The sequence below is a fragment of the Entelurus aequoreus genome, linkage group LG17, assembly GCF_033978785.1.
Source record: "Entelurus aequoreus isolate RoL-2023_Sb linkage group LG17, RoL_Eaeq_v1.1, whole genome shotgun sequence".
Classification (NCBI taxonomy): domain Eukaryota; kingdom Metazoa; phylum Chordata; class Actinopteri; order Syngnathiformes; family Syngnathidae; genus Entelurus; species Entelurus aequoreus.
Genome location: NC_084747.1, coordinates 49,685,073 through 49,703,796, shown reverse-complemented (window position 1 = coordinate 49,703,796; position 18,724 = coordinate 49,685,073). Strand labels below are relative to the sequence as shown.

At 40.4% G+C, this 18,724-nt stretch overlaps 1 protein-coding gene across 4 annotated transcripts in view; it reads left to right on the top strand.

The window, feature by feature from the left end:
* The window catches only part of nipbla (NIPBL cohesin loading factor a), an 86,580-nt gene that overhangs the window by 45,397 nt on the left and 22,459 nt on the right, over window positions 1-18,724 (top strand). Inside the window, exons 5-31 of one of the 4 annotated variants that reach the window (XM_062025846.1) lie at window positions 1,940-2,040; window positions 2,127-2,238; window positions 2,341-2,504; window positions 3,705-3,853; window positions 4,420-4,510; window positions 4,621-4,753; window positions 4,814-4,842; window positions 4,917-5,168; window positions 5,243-5,418; window positions 6,586-6,799; window positions 6,920-7,090; window positions 7,240-7,413; window positions 7,482-7,643; window positions 7,733-7,836; window positions 7,919-8,005; window positions 10,237-10,468; window positions 10,615-10,766; window positions 10,852-10,932; window positions 11,016-11,116; window positions 11,221-11,350; window positions 11,431-11,513; window positions 11,624-11,756; window positions 11,882-12,025; window positions 12,112-12,198; window positions 16,974-17,194; window positions 17,254-17,356; window positions 17,473-17,571. In XM_062025846.1, coding sequence (XP_061881830.1) covers window positions 1,940-2,040; window positions 2,127-2,238; window positions 2,341-2,504; window positions 3,705-3,853; window positions 4,420-4,510; window positions 4,621-4,753; window positions 4,814-4,842; window positions 4,917-5,168; window positions 5,243-5,418; window positions 6,586-6,799; window positions 6,920-7,090; window positions 7,240-7,413; window positions 7,482-7,643; window positions 7,733-7,836; window positions 7,919-8,005; window positions 10,237-10,468; window positions 10,615-10,766; window positions 10,852-10,932; window positions 11,016-11,116; window positions 11,221-11,350; window positions 11,431-11,513; window positions 11,624-11,756; window positions 11,882-12,025; window positions 12,112-12,198; window positions 16,974-17,194; window positions 17,254-17,356; window positions 17,473-17,571 — 3,685 coding nt within the window. Of the gene's footprint in view, window positions 1-1,939; window positions 2,041-2,126; window positions 2,239-2,340; window positions 2,505-3,704; window positions 3,854-4,419; window positions 4,511-4,620; window positions 4,843-4,916; window positions 5,169-5,242; window positions 5,983-6,585; window positions 6,800-6,919; window positions 7,091-7,239; window positions 7,414-7,481; window positions 7,644-7,732; window positions 7,837-7,918; window positions 8,006-10,236; window positions 10,469-10,614; window positions 10,767-10,851; window positions 10,933-11,015; window positions 11,117-11,220; window positions 11,351-11,430; window positions 11,514-11,623; window positions 11,757-11,881; window positions 12,026-12,111; window positions 12,199-16,973; window positions 17,195-17,253; window positions 17,357-17,472; window positions 17,572-18,724 lie in introns of all 4 variants that reach the window. The other 3 variants (XM_062025844.1, XM_062025843.1, XM_062025842.1) reach the window with 3 other exon arrangements.

Sequence of the window (18,724 nt, the reverse complement as noted above, 5' to 3'; positions counted from 1 at the left end):
ACTTTGGAAAGTTTGCTTTAAACCTTCTTAAAAGTCTCAAAAATGAAATTTTGGAAAAATCAGGTAACTCCAAGTGAAAGTAAACTTGTATTAAAAACTTCCATTACTACAAATTGCAATTGAGGGGGTGTGTGCAACGATGGAGGAGAGTGAGACCCCGTCCTTCGCACTTCTTGTCTGCGACTTTTCCTCCTGCTCCTTGTGGGTGGATTTTCCTTTTTCTTTAATTTTTTTATTGAGCATTGGTTGTACAGACATTTAGACATATAATCCTACGCAAATATGAGCATTGGTTGTACAAACATGTCGACTTAATCACAGGTACACATGAACATACAGTGTATGAATTGGTTTAGAAGTAAAGCAACGCTCATTTTTCTAATACAACAATGCGAACAAAAGTTCAGCTTGTTTCTAAATAGAAAGATGATCCATCACCCTTTGTTACGTTTGTTTTATATACAGTACTGTATGACACTTTATATTGTGTTCAAAGTGGTCAAACCTAAACTAAAATAGGGACTTTTGTCAAGGCTGGAACCCATTATTCGTATTTACGGGGAACTCTGCTTCACTATAGAAACTTTTCGATGTACGAATCCTGTTCAAGAACATATTAAGTTTGTAAATCGAGGTTCCACGGTAATCGTTTCAGTCCGATGTTTTTGTTTCATGATCATACCATAGTGTGGTTCACTTTGAGGCCGTAAATCTTTGCCAACAAATGTTGCGATGGCTTCTATTACTATATGTCAGGGCTATTCAACTGGTGCTATAGGGGCCAAATAAATTTGTCAGTGACAAATTGTATTTGTAAATGTTGTCGTCGTCAACATATCGTTGCAACCCCACTCCACAGTCAAAAAAATTTGCATTCACACTACCGTTCAAAAGTTTGGGGTTACCCAAACAATTTTGTGGAATAGCCTTCATTTCTAAGAACAAGAATAGACTGTCGAGTTTCAGATGAAAGTTCTCTTTTTCTGTCCATTTTGAGCGTTTAATTGACCCCACAAATGTGATGCTCCAGAAACTCAATCTGCTCAAAGGAAGGTCAGTTTTGTAGCTTCTGTAACGAGCTAAACTGTTTTCAGATGTGTGAACATGATTGCACAAGGGTTTTCTAATCATCAATTAGCCTTCTGAGCCAATGAGCAAACACATTGTACCATTAGAACACTGGAGTGATAGTTGCTGGAAATGGGCCTCTATACACCTATGTAGATATTGCACCAAAAACCAGACATTTGCAGCTACAATAGTCATTTACCACATTAGCAATGTATAGAGTGTATTTCTTTAAAGTTAAGACTAGTTTAAAGTTATCTTCATTGAAAAGAACAGTGCTTTTCCTTAAAAAATAAGGACATTTCAATGTGACCCCAAACTTTTGAACGGTAGTGTATGTTAATTAAGTGGTCCCCAATTATTTACTGTCAGGCTCCCTCCTAGGATACAGGATTTTTTTTATGCCCTGCCCCGTGAATTTAAATAATATGGAGAACCTGATATTTATATATTTATTTAGCTATATGAGCCAGCATGTTGTTTTGTATTTTTTAACTAAATGTTTATGTCAAAGATGTAGAACTATAATTTCTTCTTCTGCACGTAATGAATATTATGTATGCACAAAGTTAGGCATCATGATAAGTAATTTCTGATGGCGGATCCAAACAGTATAGCAGATTAATACTTGCGGATTGATTATTTCAAATCTTAGCCAGATATTTTTTAAAGGTCCCAACTCCTGGATATGTCCAGGACAATTACTGTGTATGGTCACCACCACCATGTTAAAAAGCATGGAGATGCATGATTGTTGATTTTTCTTTAGGCTTAAGAAAAACATGGATGCCAGTTACTTGTGTGCTGCAACACCTTTGCCATCACAACTTGACTGGATGTGGCTGAACCTGTTCTTTGTGTATTGTCGCAGAGAGCTAAAGGACAACCTGGGTAGCGATGAGCCCGAGGGAGATGCACCACTTTTGTTGCAGACCATGCTGGCCAGGAACCCTGGCATTTTCAGGGAGAAAAGTACACTGACAGCACGCCATATCATACATACTTATGTATACATGGGCTTAAATGTCTGATTTACTTATGCCTCATTTATTTTACAGAAGTTATGCAGCAGCCAGTGGTACCACCGTTTAAGATCACCCAAAATTCCATGCACAGTCCAGCCCAGTCAGCAAACTTCCAGCCCACAGCAATTTCTCCCAATCCTTCAAGGTGGGTCTGTGTTCTCAGAATGCAGGTTTACTTAGTGCTAATACCTATGTTCTTGTTTCAATCATCATTTTAACTAACATTCGCCTTTTGTATTCCAATTAGTCGTTTCGTGGCGCCTCAGGCTGGCTCCAATAGTCGGTACATTGGCCAGCAAAATAGTCCGGTGCCCAGTCCCTACACCCCCCAGAGCCCTGCCCCCGGCTACATCCAGCAGTTCCCCCACCAACAACCACCAAGCTATAACCAACACCAGCAGATACAGCAAGGTGAGTGGCTTGTTCCTCTCTTACATTGCACTATTTAGGAACTATGTATCATGCCAGCAGTAATCAATGCAATTGCACACAGCTCACGCAAAACTATGCAGCGCACAAAATCATATCCAATCTGAACTTAAAACAAAATAAACAATTTGTTCTGTAGGATTTTGCAATGCAACAATGCAACTGACAGGTGTCAACAAGCGGCCACAACAGATAAAACAATGTTCGTCAACACTGTTCAATTATTGTAACATCTGTCCAGACGCTTTAAGGAGGACAGTAATTCCATTGATCACTTTATTGAGCAAAACTGTTTGTCGGTCGTAGCCACACCAAAAACATTAGTAAAAAACGTATATCTAGCAAAACTGGTCATTGTCTGCTGTACAAACCAGGCCAAAGCCAACTCTTTGTCTTCTGTCATATCAACAGCAGCCGCTTGCTCTCTCTCACTTGAGCCAACACACACTCTCATGGCACTTAGCCACTGATGCGTTTATAGCCACACAAAAAGTCGCACAACTACAACACTACACAAACTGTATATGCTAGGTCCTTACACTATGACTCCCCGATCAAATAAATGTGTGCTTACTCTACTGTCATTTATTAAGAATGTTAAATTATGGATATTAATCATGAAATGCTCTTACTAGATTACAGAAATGCTAATAAAAAAAATTTATTTTACAGACAAAAAGTTACAGGAATGTACACTTTATCCCATACTTATATCTCATTGTGCAACATGTGAATATTTTAAGGCAAACTACATGTGATCTCTGAAAGTGGTTCAAATTATTCCGAAACAGTACCCCTACCCAGACATACAATACTGGTATACAATTCATGAAAAACAAGATTTTTTTTTGTTATTTTCATTGTAAGTGGGCAAAATCACTTATATTCAAAAATAATCTCATCGTAATGACTGCTGTCATTGGATTATAATAATACAACATTTAACTTGTTATTGATGTCATGTGTGCTGCTAGTATGGCCACAATCTGCACGTCCGATGTTGCTCACTTATGCTCCACTGAATGCTCAGGGAGTTTTTCCTTTTTCTCAGACACATGAAAAATTAGAGGAAACAATGGTAATGATGCTCATTTCTTATCGTACTTGTGTTCACAGTATTGTTTCAGTGGTCAAATCCCTCAGTGATACATATATAAAATGTGTTTTTTTTCTTCTTCAAAGTGTCTGTGGCTAGTCCTATGGTTCCAGGAAGTATACCAAACCTCCATGAAGGAAAGGTATCTGGGCAGATGGCCAACACTGCCAACCACCACTCAGACAGACACGGCACTGACGACTACTTGAACATTGTCCATCGAATTGGCAGTGAGGTACTAGAACATGATGACAATCCTTCTTTGTCCCAGCAGAAAAAGTAATAATGTTAGAAATGCCTCCAGAAGCTTGGAAAATGTTCCCAATTGTCTTATATAGTGGCTAGCTGTGTTTATTTACTCAAATGCAGGGACTTTGAGGCATTTATGAGAGGTACATATTTTTTTTAGAAGGGATACCATTATTTGAACAGATGCATTTTGTGTATTTTCTTTCTGAGAAGTAGCCTCCTGCAGTTGACATTTGTTGTAGGTGTATTTATTTTATGAGAGTCACATATTTCTGAAAAGAATAGACCTGTTATGCCAAACTCAAACCCACTGCAGAAGACTCTGGCTCACATGAGGGTATGCAGCACTTAAAACTACACTGGGAACATCAGCTTTACAGATGCCATAGTAATTACTGTGTTTATTGAGTGTTTGGCATTTATTGACTCCGTTACAATCATACACTGTTGAAGGTAGATAAATATGGGATGCTCGAGATAACACTGTTACCTGCAATCTGTAGCTAGTGTCATACTGAAGTTGATTGAATCTGCCATGTGTGTTTTATCCAGGAGGGAGACTCAGCCTTAAGAAATCCCTCTTTCCCTCTGCGGTCGCCACAGTCTGGCTCTTCTCCAGCAGCGGGGGACGGAACACCCAAGTGTAAGGACAACAGGAACTGTTTTTCACGCATGTCGCAAACACTGCGCTAATGTGGTATACAAGTGTTAATTTAGTTCATTCACATTTTTTTTTTCTCTACTGCCTCCCAGCGAGTTCTCGTCCCCCGCTGATATTGCAGTCGCCGCCCCCGTATACACCCTCGCTGCGGGAGGGGGGACCCGACCACAAACAGCAGATCCAGCAACGGAAGAAAATTCCCGCTGTGAAAGAGGAGAAAGATATGTATGACATTGTTAGCTCTCCAAACAAGGACTCCACCAAACTCACGCTCAAATTGTCCAGGGTCAAATCAAATGAGTCGGATACACCAGGTATAAAAACATTTTACATCACACACACACTTCTATGCAAGCTAAGCAAGTCTAATACATGCCTGACTTATCAGGTGATGTTGAGCCAGGCATGGACCACAACTCGGACAATATGGAGACAGAACTGGGCTTCCAGCAGGTGCCTGTTCTCCAGCAGAACTTGGGAGCCCGGCACCAACAGGTACCCCAGCAGGCAGGGGGCGTCTGTGGTGCCCAGCCTCCAAGTTCCCCTTACGACGAGGTAGAGCTCGATGCCCTTGCAGAAATCGAAAGGATAGAACGAGAAGCAGCGAGCGAGAAGTGTTCTAAGGAAGTCCAAGATAAAGGTATGTAGAAGGTGCATGTACTGGATGAATAGCAGTATTCTGTTATGTTGAAGGTTATTATTTTCATTCTACAGACAAGCCCCTGAAGAAGAGGAAACAAGACTCTTTCCCCTTGGAGCCCGGCGCAGGGGGGCCCGGTGGTCCCACCGGGGCCCCAGGAAGCGGACCCACAGGAGGGGGCAATGCTGGCAAACTGACCCCGCAAGAGGCCACGGCAGCTGGGAATGGTGCCAGTCGTCCTCCCCTCATGGTGAGCATCGACCTCCAGCAGGCAGGGAGAGCTGATGGCCAGCTCGACCCCTGTCTGGCTGCCCCTGTTCCAGCCCTAGAAGCCCAACGCTGGCCTGAAGAACCAGGTAGTGGGCCAGCCGCTGTAGAAGGGTCTGACACTGCCTCGCGGTTGAAACCAGACGGACGACCGGAAGTCATCAAGAACAGGGTTGATAAACATGAGAGCAGAAGAGAAGTTCGGGAGTCGTCAAAGCACCGACATGACGAGAAGTCCTCAGACAGGCGGGCAGAGTTGCCAAAGCCATCGCACGGACGAGACAGGGACAGAGAATCTGAGAAAGATAGGAGGCATCGGAGTGAGACTGGTAGCCGAGACCGGCGCTCTCCCGATGCTCGATTGAGAAATGACCGAGATAGATCTGGTTTCCGGGCTTCTTCCATCGGGGAGCCTGGTCGAAGCAGCTATAGGCAAGATGGTCTGAAGCCGACTGCCACTCCTTCTGTCGCTAAGCTTCCAAATCCTTTCCCTGCTCACCTCCTGGGAGGACAAAGTGGCGCACTGAAGAACTTCCAGATCCCTAAGGTGATCTGGATCGACCCAGACAAAAAATAACTTCCAATCATTCAGATGTCACTGCTTGCAATCTCACAAAATCACCGCTCTCCCTTGTTTTCATATTAGTTTTGCCATTTATAAACATTTGCTTTATCGGGGTAATTTTTCAAATTTTGTTACCCATTAACCCGCCGCATCTAACCATTTTTTTTAAAGAGTAGACGTTTTGTGTTATTTATAAATTAGCACATTTAGTGCATAGTTATGAGCAAGAAGGCAAGAATCTTAAAAAAATACTCCACTGCTGTTTCTCAAACGTTATGAATGCCTCTGGAGTATGCAGTCTATCAACATCAGTACTTGGGAAATAATCAAGGCCGCTTGTTTTCCGAGCAATTTTAATGAAAGTGTTGTTGTTTGTCATAACAATAACATTAAGAAAACTGTGGAGTATTCCTTTAAATCTGTCACCAGAACTATACTGGAAACTAACATCAGAGTCGCTTAGCTCATCAGTTTGCACCATTGTTGACCGTATACCATCTCATATTTTTCTTTTCAAAATTTTAGGCTCAATTAGCAAGCGATACAGAGAGCGTCTCTGACTGCCGTTTTTTTTTCCTCTTTCAGATCAAACGCGACAATGAAAGCGCAGTCCCGACCGAAAGCACAATCTGGGGCCAGCCAAAAGTAAAATTGGAGCGACTGGGTCTGGTGCATGACTTTGAGAAGAGGCCCAAGCCTGTGGTGGTTCTGAAGAAGCTCTCCATAGACCAGATTCAAAGAATCATTCGTCACAGCAAGTCTGGAAAGAACAGGTTCTCCTCAGGAAAATCTGGCAAAAGTAAGACACAAAATAAAAGTAGAACACTTAAATAAACTTGTTGGCTAAACTTCTTCAATATGTTGTTTGCTTTTATGTTGTGTTCACTATGCATATAATGATACATTGTGGCATTTCCAGGTGGCATGGACCCAGCAGTCCTAAAGGAGCTGCCTCCAGAGTTGCTCGCAGAGATTGAATCAACTATGCCCCTTTGTGAAAGAGTCAAAATGAACAAAAGGAAGCGGAGTACCATAAATGATAAGCCCAAATACGCAGAGGTCAGCTCGGATGATGACGCAAACGGAGAATGTGAGTCGGGTTGATTAGCTTCATGCTGTCTGCACAAAACACAGTATGACTCAATAATGACAGTGTAATGGCTTATTGTCAGAGGTAATTGAGAGTTTAGGTGTATGTATGATCTGTAGCTCAAAAATACATATTTGTAATGTTCACAGCTGCAAGGAAACGTCAGCGTAGGGACAAAGACAGATCATGGGAATTTGAGGAAAGAGAACGACGGATCTCAGGTGAGCATCGGAAAAGCGGGCCCAAAGATGGCCGGCGAGGCTCGGGGAGTCGTTACCGGGACTCCTCTGATGAAGATTCACCGCCACCCAGCATGAGCGAAGGTCTGTTTTCAGTACATATTTTTCTCTCTTTCTGTTTGGACTTAGCAAAAATGCCTTTTCCCACTCAGTTGCTAGAAAAATGAAGATGAAGGAGAAGCAGAAGAAACGAAAAGCGTACGAACCCAAGCTTACACAAGAAGAGCTGATGGACTCGTCCACTTTCAAGAGGTTCCTAACAAGCATCGACAACATCATGGAGAACCTTGAGGATGTAGACTTCACCACCATGGGTAATTATCACAGATGGCTTCGAAATTATACTGTAATTTACCAAGTTCTGTTTTAAATGTGCACTCACTAATTGGATCATGTTTGACAGCAGACGATGATGAGATACCTCAGGAACTGCTGCTTGGGAAGCACCAATTAAACGAGCTGGGAAGCGAATCGGCTAAAATTAAGGCCATGGGCATCACTGGCAGGGTATAGCTATATTTACAAAATATAATCTACTCTTAAAACATTGGTGAATTTCATTGTACTTAATGTTTTTTTCTGATTTTAGATTCCATCAGACAAGCTGGTAAAGCTGCTCAACATACTCGAAAAGAACATCCAGGATGGATCCAAGCTCTCCACCTTGATCAGTCATGTAAGATCCTATTTCCTAAACTTGATCACATATACTCCAATAGTGGCCTCCACTGTAACAAACCATACCCTAATTAGTCACAGACCGATCCGAGAAAACTGGGTTAAAACTATTCATGTAATAAAACATACAATAAATGAAATACACATCTGCATGGGCTTACAGCCATACAGCAAGTGCAGCTTTGCATAGTCATAGCATCTCTACAGCGTTTTTTGCTTAAATGTTTGCAGATATCTTAATTCATCATCATCATCATCATCATTTCTTTTTATTCCTTTCATGAAAATGCATATATACAAGCCATATACAGTTGACGCTTTCATTGTTTTTTTGTTTCTTATACATTTCCATGATCAGAAAGGAGCAGATGGAAGAATACTATTCTTATATTTATCTGCCCCCTTTTTAACACAAATTATTTTAGATGACTTTATCACTGTTCCCTCCACCAACACCCCAACTCCAACATACTTTGAATTTTCGTTTAAGCATTTTCAAAATGACACGTCCAATCAAAATCAAAAATCAGTTTGATATAATTCCAGTTGTCTCTTTTTGTAACTCTTTCTAAATTCAAGGACATTCTTGCAACTTTTTAAGTCTTTGTCTAGAGAATTCCATGCTTTCACACCAGCAACAGACAAGCACATTTGCTTCACATTTGTTCGCACTCTTGGATGTTTAAAATCATACGGCCTTCTGTGGTTCTCATCTTCAGACGTGAACTCAAATAACTTTTGTAAGTCCTTCGGAAGAACTTTATTTCTAGCTTTGAACATCACTAATAGAGTATGCAATTCTACAATGTCTTTTAGTTTTAATAATCCTGACCTAATGCAGAGTGGATTTGTGTGGTCTCTGTATCCTACTGTAAAAATGATACAAATTGCTATTTTCTGTGAAATAAATAATTAATAAAACATACAACACCTATCTGCATAAAAAATAAAATACACAACAAGCTAATATTAATAATTTTCTGCTTCTCAGGACCAATAACGATTTGCCTATTTATTTATTTTTTATGTAGATTTGTGTAGTTTGTAAACAGCTGGAGATAAGACTTAAGCAAAAGTGAATTTAAACAAACTACTTGTAGATTTATCCTAACCAAATATGCATCACTTTTAATGTGGTGCTAACATCACATTCATAAATCAGTAGTGGCTCTTATGTCTTTATTTCCATCATTGAGCAATCACATTGTATTATGCTGGCAAACATTCATTCGTCAAATAGACACGGCTCAGAAGTACAAACCGTGGCTACAGGTGGTCTTCTGGCTGACAGGGTCCAATGTTGTCAGCGATGGTGGAGGTCGGGATTTATTGCATCCCTGATATTGCAGCAGCTGTCAAGTGTATTGCTGATTCATGTGTTGTTTCATCTCTGAGCTGGCTCTTGCTGCTATGGGAAGCAATCCAGTGTGTTTGGGTGCTTTCCTGTCAAGCCTTGGCATCCATGCTTGATTGACAGTTTAGCCTGCTTGGCTCTTGCAGGTCGCCCCGCATGTGGGGAAAATGACACTAGCTTGGTTTGCTATCTCTCCCCAGCACCATCATTTCATTTCCATGAGGAAATTGCAGATTTATTTGGCCCTAGTGTTCTCCATGGCGGGCTTTTTGCACTTTTTTCATGATCGGCGGTTGAAGGTTTTTTCTTTGCGGCTAACTTTAGGCAGCTTCTTTGTTTGTGCAAGTGTCTTCATGTGCTTACTTGTATGCCAGCAGCGTTTGATAGGTGGCTGTTAAGTATGATGTGTTGAAGCTAGTTCTTTTTTTTCTCTTCCTCACGGAGGGGGACATTTGGTGGGGCATGCAGGATGCCTTCCCCTTACATAGTAACAAAGTCCCACACTACCGGCGGTCACCATGACTGTTGTTTACGTTGTGATGTCCGGGTGAGTTTAAGGGAAGGTGGGAACTCCTATGAGGTAGCCGCGCTTAATTTGTTTACCCTAACCCACCTACAGCACAATATGAGTAATCTCGCCTTATTGAAGTTATTATTATCATTTTTTTTATTTAGCAATTTTTTAATGATTATTTTATTAATTATCGTTAGGGCGTCATAATTCCCGGTGATTACCATCGGTGTAAACTTTAGCAGGCAACAATTAGTTCGACCTCCAGCTGGTACTCTTTACCTGCCTAGTACTCTCTGTAGTTGTGAGACTTGACCAACACCTGTTTGATGGATTATGGTATGAATCTTCTTTCCAATGTCAGGACCATGACGCTGAAGATGAGGAAAGACTGTGGAGAGACCTCATCATGGAAAGAGTGACTAAGTCGGCAGACGCCTGCCTCACTGCTCTCAACATCATGACGTCTTCACACATGCCGAAGGCCGTCTACATCGAAGACGTCATCGAGCGGGTGCTGCAATACACCAAGTTCCATCTTCAGAACACACTGTATCCACAGTATGACCCCGTCTACAGGGTGGACCCACATGGCAGTAAGGAGAAAGGCTAAAATTGAAGAATGCCTAATGTTTTCCACTTAATCTTTAACATGACCAACTATGGATTATCTAAGAAAAGTTTTTGCACTAAAGAGATCCCTGGAAAAATAATTAAAGTACTTTTACTCTTGTTCCTTTAGGTGGCCTTTTGAGCTCCAAGGCAAAGCGTGCGAAATGCTCCACACACAAGCAGCGTGTCATTGTCATGTTGTACAACAAAGTGTGTGACATTGTCAGCAACATCTCTGAGCTTCTCGAGATTCAACTACTTACAGACACCACCATCCTTCAAGTAAAAAAAAAATTACAAAACACTTTCCCCTCTCTAAGACTCCTTGTGTTTACAATGTTTTAACATTCTTATCTATCTTCTTCAGGTCTCGTCAATGGGAATCACGCCATTCTTTGTGGAGAATGTTAGTGAGCTGCAACTGTGCGCAATTAAACTAGTGACAGCAGTAAGTAATTCACCCCTTTCTGGAACTTACGATGAACTGTACGACTTTTAAGACATAACCAACCCACCGTTTCTTGTCGACAGGTGTTCTCGCGCTACGAAAAGCATCGCCAGCTGATTTTGGAGGAGATCTTCACATCTTTGGCCAGGCTGCCCACCAGTAAACGCTCCCTCAGGAACTTCCGGTACTATGCCTTTTATGGATATTATCTGTGACTATCACAAGAATGGCAATTGTCAGTAGTGCAGTGTAGCAGTAAAGTTCCAGTGAACACTGTATTCCTTTCAGGTTGAACAGCTCAGACCAAGATGGAGAGCCCATGTACATCCAAATGGTGACCGCCCTGGTCTTACAGCTCATCCAGTGTGTGGTCCACCTCCCCAACGACAAAGACACTCTAGACGAGCACGACAATAAAGTAAGAATGCGTTTAAATACACATAATATACATGCTGTCCGTGCTGTTTTAAAAAAAATTATATTCTCTTTTTTTTCTAGATTGACCAAGATGTTTTGATTACCAACTCGTATGAGACAGCAATGAGAACAGCACAGAACTTCCTCTCAGTATTCCTCAAAAAGTAAACACCTTGCTGCTATCAAAGCTATTGGATTCATACTGTATGACGGCACTCGTCTCTTCTCCTTGACTGTTCTGGTCTCATGTTGCGTTTCTCCATCTCTCCCTCAGGTGTGGCAGCAAGCAAGGAGAGGAGGATTACCGGCCACTGTTTGAGAACTTTGTCCAGGACTTGCTCTCGACAGTTAACAAACCAGAGTGGCCCGCTGCTGAGCTGCTGCTCAGTCTGCTCGGAAGACTACTGGTTAGTGTAACGGGGCTAGAAATTAGCTAGCACACAAATGTGTTTTTCCTGGCCCATGCTTACTATTTGGAATTTTGCCAAGTATTTTTGCGTAATCTTGCTACTGTATATTCGGCTTGCCACAGGTGCACCAGTTTAGCAACAAGCAGACGGAAATGGCGCTCAGAGTAGCCTCTCTAGACTACCTTGGCACCGTGGCCGCCCGTCTTAGGAAAGATGCTGTCACCAGCAGGATGGACCAAACATCGATTGATCGCATTTTACAACAGGTGGAACAACCGTTTCTTGTTTTGTCATTCAAGCCACAAGCATACTGTATGTACGCTTGTATTATTTCTTGGTGATCTCTCTTTAGTCTCAGGGTAGCGATGAGACCCAGCAACTGCAAAAGGCTCTACTGGACTATTTAGAAGAAAATGCTGACACAGACGCCTCTCTATGGGTGAGTTTTCCTTAGACTGTAGCAAAAAAGACTATTTAAAATAACTACAATTGGCGTAATTGTTAAATTGTCAACATTGTTAACATTGATGGTTTTCGTGATTTTGCATCTAAAAATTTTATTTTTTTAAATAGGGGGATATGTATTTTGTAAACCGTCTTTCATTGCTGTAATTGGTGCCGGGCCTGACCGTGGTAAATACATTTTCGTGATTTAGGAATTATCAATCTAGTATTTTCATAGCTAGAGCATAAAAAAAACCTCTTTATGACTTTCTAAATATCTTTTTTTTTTTTTTTTTAAACATCATTAGCGCCCTCTAGACATGAAGTAACACCCACATAATCACCTTATGCATTATAGTAATGCTGCCTAAGCGTGTTCTTGGCAAATACTGTATTATTATTTTTTTTAGTTACTTTAGCGATTTGTATGCATGAAAATGCTCTAAGTAGGACAGAAAAATAGTGAAGCTGTAAAATTTGAAACGCCATGTAGGGAAGGATGGCCGTATATCGATGGGCTACACGGTGGAAAAACGTGGTGAAGTGAATTATATTTATATAGCGCTTTTCTCTAGTGACTCAAAGTGCTTTACATAGTGAAACCCATTATCTAAGTTACATTTCAACCAGTGTGGGTGGCACTGGGAGCAGGTGGGTAAAGTGTCTTGCCCAAGAACACAACGGCAGTGACAAAGATGGCGGAAGCGGGGATCGAACCTGGAACCCTCAAGTTGCTGGCACGGCTGCTCTACCAACCGAGCCACGTGAGTGAGCATGTTGAGCTCACAGTCAGTAAAGCAATGGTTTGCATTTCTGTGTTAAGTTTGCATGCTCCCCCCATGCTGACATGTTGTTTTTCGGGTCTGCAGGAGTGAATGTGAGTATGAACGGTTTACAAAATCCACGGTTCCCATTTTAACACAGTTGTGTGACACATTTTTCAGTTCGGTGCACATTGCTGTTCTTTTTAACACCCCAGAATAGCATACAACCCAGTAATCCACTATTAGCATTCCTCAGTTGTGGTTCACACATTCTGTACATGTTACAAACCGATTAGTAACACACAAAAAAAAACATATGATCTGACAAGTAGGCAGATGGGATTTTTTAACTGAGGGGGACCAAGCTGTCAAATTATTTTAACTCAATTACTTATTTTATACTCCATGCTTAATCAAATTGTGTTTTACTTAAACTACTGAATTACTTAAACTTATAATAACTGCAGTGTAAACGACATAGTTTCATGAATAAAAGAGTTTGTATATTGTACATGACATTTATATTTTACATGTCAGATGTAAGCCTTAAAAGGACGGCGACTGTTGCCAAGAGACGTCACATCATTGAGGGAGAGAGGCATTACCCCTGATTTCTGCAGGACCTGTCACGACTCCCGTCTGCGGTGTTTAATTACCATGGCGGTAGACTCTTCACCTTTTTATTCAAATCCACAGCCTGCAGTACGGAACCGCCATGGTGTTTCTGTTCCGGATCCATGAGCTAAATATACGCAGAGCTTTTATTTTTTCCGTTTGTCGTAACACGCCGGATCAAATCAGCTAAAATATGCCTGTGTTGGACAGGAAGTCATGCACAAATAAATTTCCCGGTTTACTTTCAAAATAAAACGGTCCGTTTTCAAGGGGAATAGTATTTTACACTTTGAAACGTCCTAACAAGCGAGGACGGACATGAAGGCAACTTGTCAAGAGTTTTCAGACGTACCGTATTTTTCAGACTATAAGTCGCTCCGGAGTATAAGTCGCACCGGCCGAAAATGCATAATAAAGAAGGAAAAAAACATACATTAGTCGCACTGGAGTATGAGTCGCATTTTTTGGGGAAATGTATTTGATAAAACCCAACACCAAGAATAGACATTTGAAAGGCAATTTAAAATAAATAAAGAATAGTGAACAACAGGCTGAATAAGTGTACGTTATATGAGGCATAAATAACCAACTGAGAACGTGCCTGGTATGTTAACGTAACATATTATGGTAAGAGTCATTCAAGTAACTATAACATATAGAACATGCTATACGTTTACCAAACAATCTGTCCCTCCTAATCGCTAAATCCCATGAAATCTTATACGTCTAGTCTCTTACGTGAATGAGCTAAATAATATGATTTGATATTTTACGGTAATGTGTTAATAATTTCACACATAAGTCGCTCCTGAGTATAAGTCGCACCCCTGGCCAGACTATGAAAAAAACTGCGACTTATAGTCCGAAAAATACGGTCATTTCACCTTGTTGACCCAAATGCTGATTATGGAGGCCAACATTAAAAGATCCTATTTAGAAATTTAGAAATGCAAATGATGCATGTGTTCGGAAATGGATGATGGACTTAAACATTTTAGATGAAAGAGACATATCATGGAATGATATTTGGAAACATGCCAATAAGCCCTTTAGAAGCATTAAAGATAAGCTGACTCAATTTAAGATCTTGAATAGATTGTATTTTACATCTTCTCAGCTGTTTAAAATTGGTGTAGTAGATAGCAAGTTATGTATGAAGTGTCGGGCAGCCGAGGCAACTCTTGTTCATTTATTGTGGGAATGTCAGAGAATAAAACAGTTATGGTTGAAAACAACAAAAGAAGCAATCACATTCCTTAATATAAACATCCCAATGACACTGCAAACTTGTATTCTTGGGCATCTCCATCAATTTAGTAACGTGTCAGCAAAGAGTAAAAATGCATTTCTTTCAATATGCATCGTAACAAAAAGGGTAATATTAAAAAAATTGATAGATGTTGATAGTCCAACACATTCTGACTGGTACACACAAGCTATGGAGATGATATCAGTAGAACAAACTGCATTTAGTTTAGATAATAATGAGTCATATATTGGAATATGGGATCCATTATTTAAATTTGTTTTAACTATTAAATGAACCAAAAATATGACTCATTATATCTTTGTGGAAAATATTGAACACAATGCGTTGTCAAGTTTATAAGATGCGATGCAAGTGTAAGCCACTGTGACACTATTGTTCATTTTTTATTATTTTATTCATGTCTGTAAGGATAATGTCAATGAGGGATTTTTAATCACTGCTATGTTGAAATTGTTACAAATATTGACACTGTTGTTGATAATATTAATTTTTGTTTCACTACTTTTAGATTGTCCTGTCATGTTTGTGTGTCCTCTCAATTGCTCTGATTATTGCTATTCTGTATGTTGCTGGGTCGGGTTTGGTTTTGGAATTGGATTGCATTATTATGGTATTGTTGTGTATTGTTTTGTTTGATTGATTAATAAATTCTTAAAAAACAAATTCAAATAAAAAAAATCCTATACAGGTATAAGTTAGTGCACATATGGGGTCCTGTGTCAAATACTAGCTGATACAGAGGCCGTGGAAGCAGGGGCTTCACAGGAGCGCCCGCCTGTGGGTATTGGACGGCAAAGCTCCAGACGTTCCGCAGTGTTTACATCAGTGTTTACTTTCACACATGATTATGTGCGGATTCGAGAGATCTCGTAAAAGTCCACGCTATTCTGCTGTAAGGTGGAGCCGCAACAGAACGGCTGTGAGGATTGCCGGATGACAGATGATTGTGACGTTCGGTGGCGATCACGCAAGGCAGCTGTGATGTTTCCTGTGAAAATCAAAGGTTAGCTGTGCATTGGAGTCCGCGTCGCTGTGGGAGTGACCGGAACTGCGAGATGTTGCTGACGGCAGGTCCTGTTGAATGCATGTTGTTGGTGCCAGTTAATAAAGCGATTGAACGTGCTTTGGTGGCTGTTATCTAAACTTGTCAATGACTGTCATAGTAGATTTCTACAGGCTCCCTACCAGTTCCACTTAAAAATGGTGACGTCCATGTGCACTGTTGTAGCTCGCAAAAGCCGCACTCTACATACACTCTGATGTGAATTGGTTTAAATAATGGAACATTAATTTTCCGTTTTACCGGCGATGTTTGTCATCTTATGTAGGAAAAATGCCATCTAAACCCATGATCTAAACAACACACACAAGGAGCGGTGTGGCTCCGTTGGTAGGGCGGCCACACCAGCAACTTGAGGGTTCCAGGTTCCAGGTTCGATCCCCGCTCCCACCGTCCTAGTCACTTCCGTTGAGTACCATCTGCTCCCAGTGCCACCCACATTGTTTCAAATGTACCTTAAAGATGTACGGTACATAATTGGTTTCAATATGGAAAGCGCTTTGAGTTTCTAGAGAAAGGGACTATATAAATATAATTCACTTCACTTGACTACAACCTTGTACTAATAAAGATGCCTTTTTTTTCACATCTTTATTTACACCAATTACATATTATTCTGACAAGAGTACCGATGAATACTGGTATCAATAAGGAATATTGATATTAGTATTTCATCCATTTTGTACCGCTGGAGCCTATCCCAGTTAAAGTTAAAGTACCAATGACTGTCACACACACTCGGTTTGGTGAAATTTGTCCTCTGCATTTGACCCATCTCCTTGTTCACCCCCTGGGAGGTGAGGGGAGCAGTGAGCAGCAGCGGTGGCCGCGCTCGGGAATCATTTTTGGTGATTTGCTGCATTCAGGCAGTGTATTGGTATCGATAAAATCCGACTGATATAAATCCCTTCAAATGACCTTAATGAGAACTAGCAGTATACAATATAAAGTGAATAGATGATGGGTTTTCACTTCTCAGTGAAGCGCTTTGTAAATCTAATCGATTATTATTGTTTTTAAATGGATGGTGTATATTGATGCAGTATTTTTTTCCAATCTAGTTTGCCAGAAAGTTCTACATCGCCCAGTGGTTTCGGGACGCCACTACGGAAGCAGAGAAGTCCATGCGCAACCAAAATCCGAAGGATGACGACTCATCTGACGGCCCACAACACGCCAAGGAAATGGAGACTACGGGTGAAATCATGCAGCGGGCTGAGAAGCGCAAGAAGTTTCTACGCACCATCATCAAGAGAACGCCGGCTCATTTCGCCACGCTGAAGTAAGTGCTGGACCTGGTATCCGTCTTTACAATCTTCTAACTTATTTTCTTCTCTTCAGGATGAACTCTGACACTGTGGACTACGAGGACTCCTGTCTGATTGTGCGTTATTTGGCCTCTATGAGGCCGTTTGCACAGAGCTTTGATATTTATTTAACACAGGTAATAATTTGTACCACCTACCTTGTTATGCATTTGATCATGTATTTATTGATTGAGTAATTAAAATAAATGTTTAATTACCTGCTTCAGTATCTACTTGATATTGTATTCCTTAGATATTGCGAGTCCTTGGAGAAAGTGCCATAGCTGTGAGGACTAAAGCCATGAAATGTCTCTCTGAGGTCGTGGCTGTGGACCCCAGCATACTAGCAAGGGTATGTGTTTCTCTCTATTAGAGTGATTGTGTGCGAACAGTTACACGGCTGCTTAGAGGACGTTAATTTTCCAATGTGCTGCACAAGCAGTTTTTGGAAAAGCAATTCTACTCACGGATTTAACTGGAATATAGCAACCATAGCATCCTTTTTTAAATCTGTTCATTCTCAAAGATCCCGCCACTTGCTGCTTTTGTGTAAGTGTGTGAGCTTTGGGCATGTGTGTGTGTCTGAGACAGGCATGAGTGCAGCTACCAGTCATCTTGTTTATGGTTTATGGTTTGAGTTTATTTCGAACGTGCATACAGTTGGCACCTGATACATCACAATTTCCAGTTTCTCTTTTCAACATGTTCAAAAAGGAGTAGGAAAAGCTGATCTTATTTAATCCTACCCCTTTTCCATTTTTTATAGCAGTTACTAGGACATTAGATTTATTTACTCTATGAATATTAAAGTTCTCAAAAATAAATAACTGGTTAGATAAGTTGTAATTCACATAGTGAGATTAATACAATTGTCTAATTTACAATCAGATTCAAAATGTTTATCAGTTTTGTTAAACAGTTTCTTAAACTAGATCATATTTGTACTTTGTTTGACTTCTTTGCTTAATCAATTCCATTATTTAGTTTCACATACTGATATACAAACAGTTTTAAGTGTTGTACGTGCATACAAATGTTTTAAATTACCTTTTTCTCTAAGGTTATATTTTTTCTTTTTTTGTTGAGAATAATTGTTGTACATTTTTGGGTAGCAGGATTATAGTTTGCTTTGTACATCATTTTAGTTGTTTGTAAATTCGCTAAATTGTTGAATTTCAATATCTTAAATAAATAAAGGATTCGGGTGTTCTTGATATAACATTAGATATTATTCTAACTGAACTTTTTTGTAACACAGTGAAGGAAGTGTGCTTTGAAGTTATTTCCCCATATTAAGGCTTAACAAGTTTTATTCAAATTAATTTGTATCTGCTCTTTTAAACCAATGATAATAACATATACTAGCTAGTGGTGTTCTTATATTTTTGGTTTAATCGAAAAAGGATCGAAACTGACATTTAGAGCTTTTAAGATTGCTGTGTTGTTGTTTTTTCGCTCCCTCCACCATCCCTTCCTTGTAATTCTCTTTCTACAATACACCATCC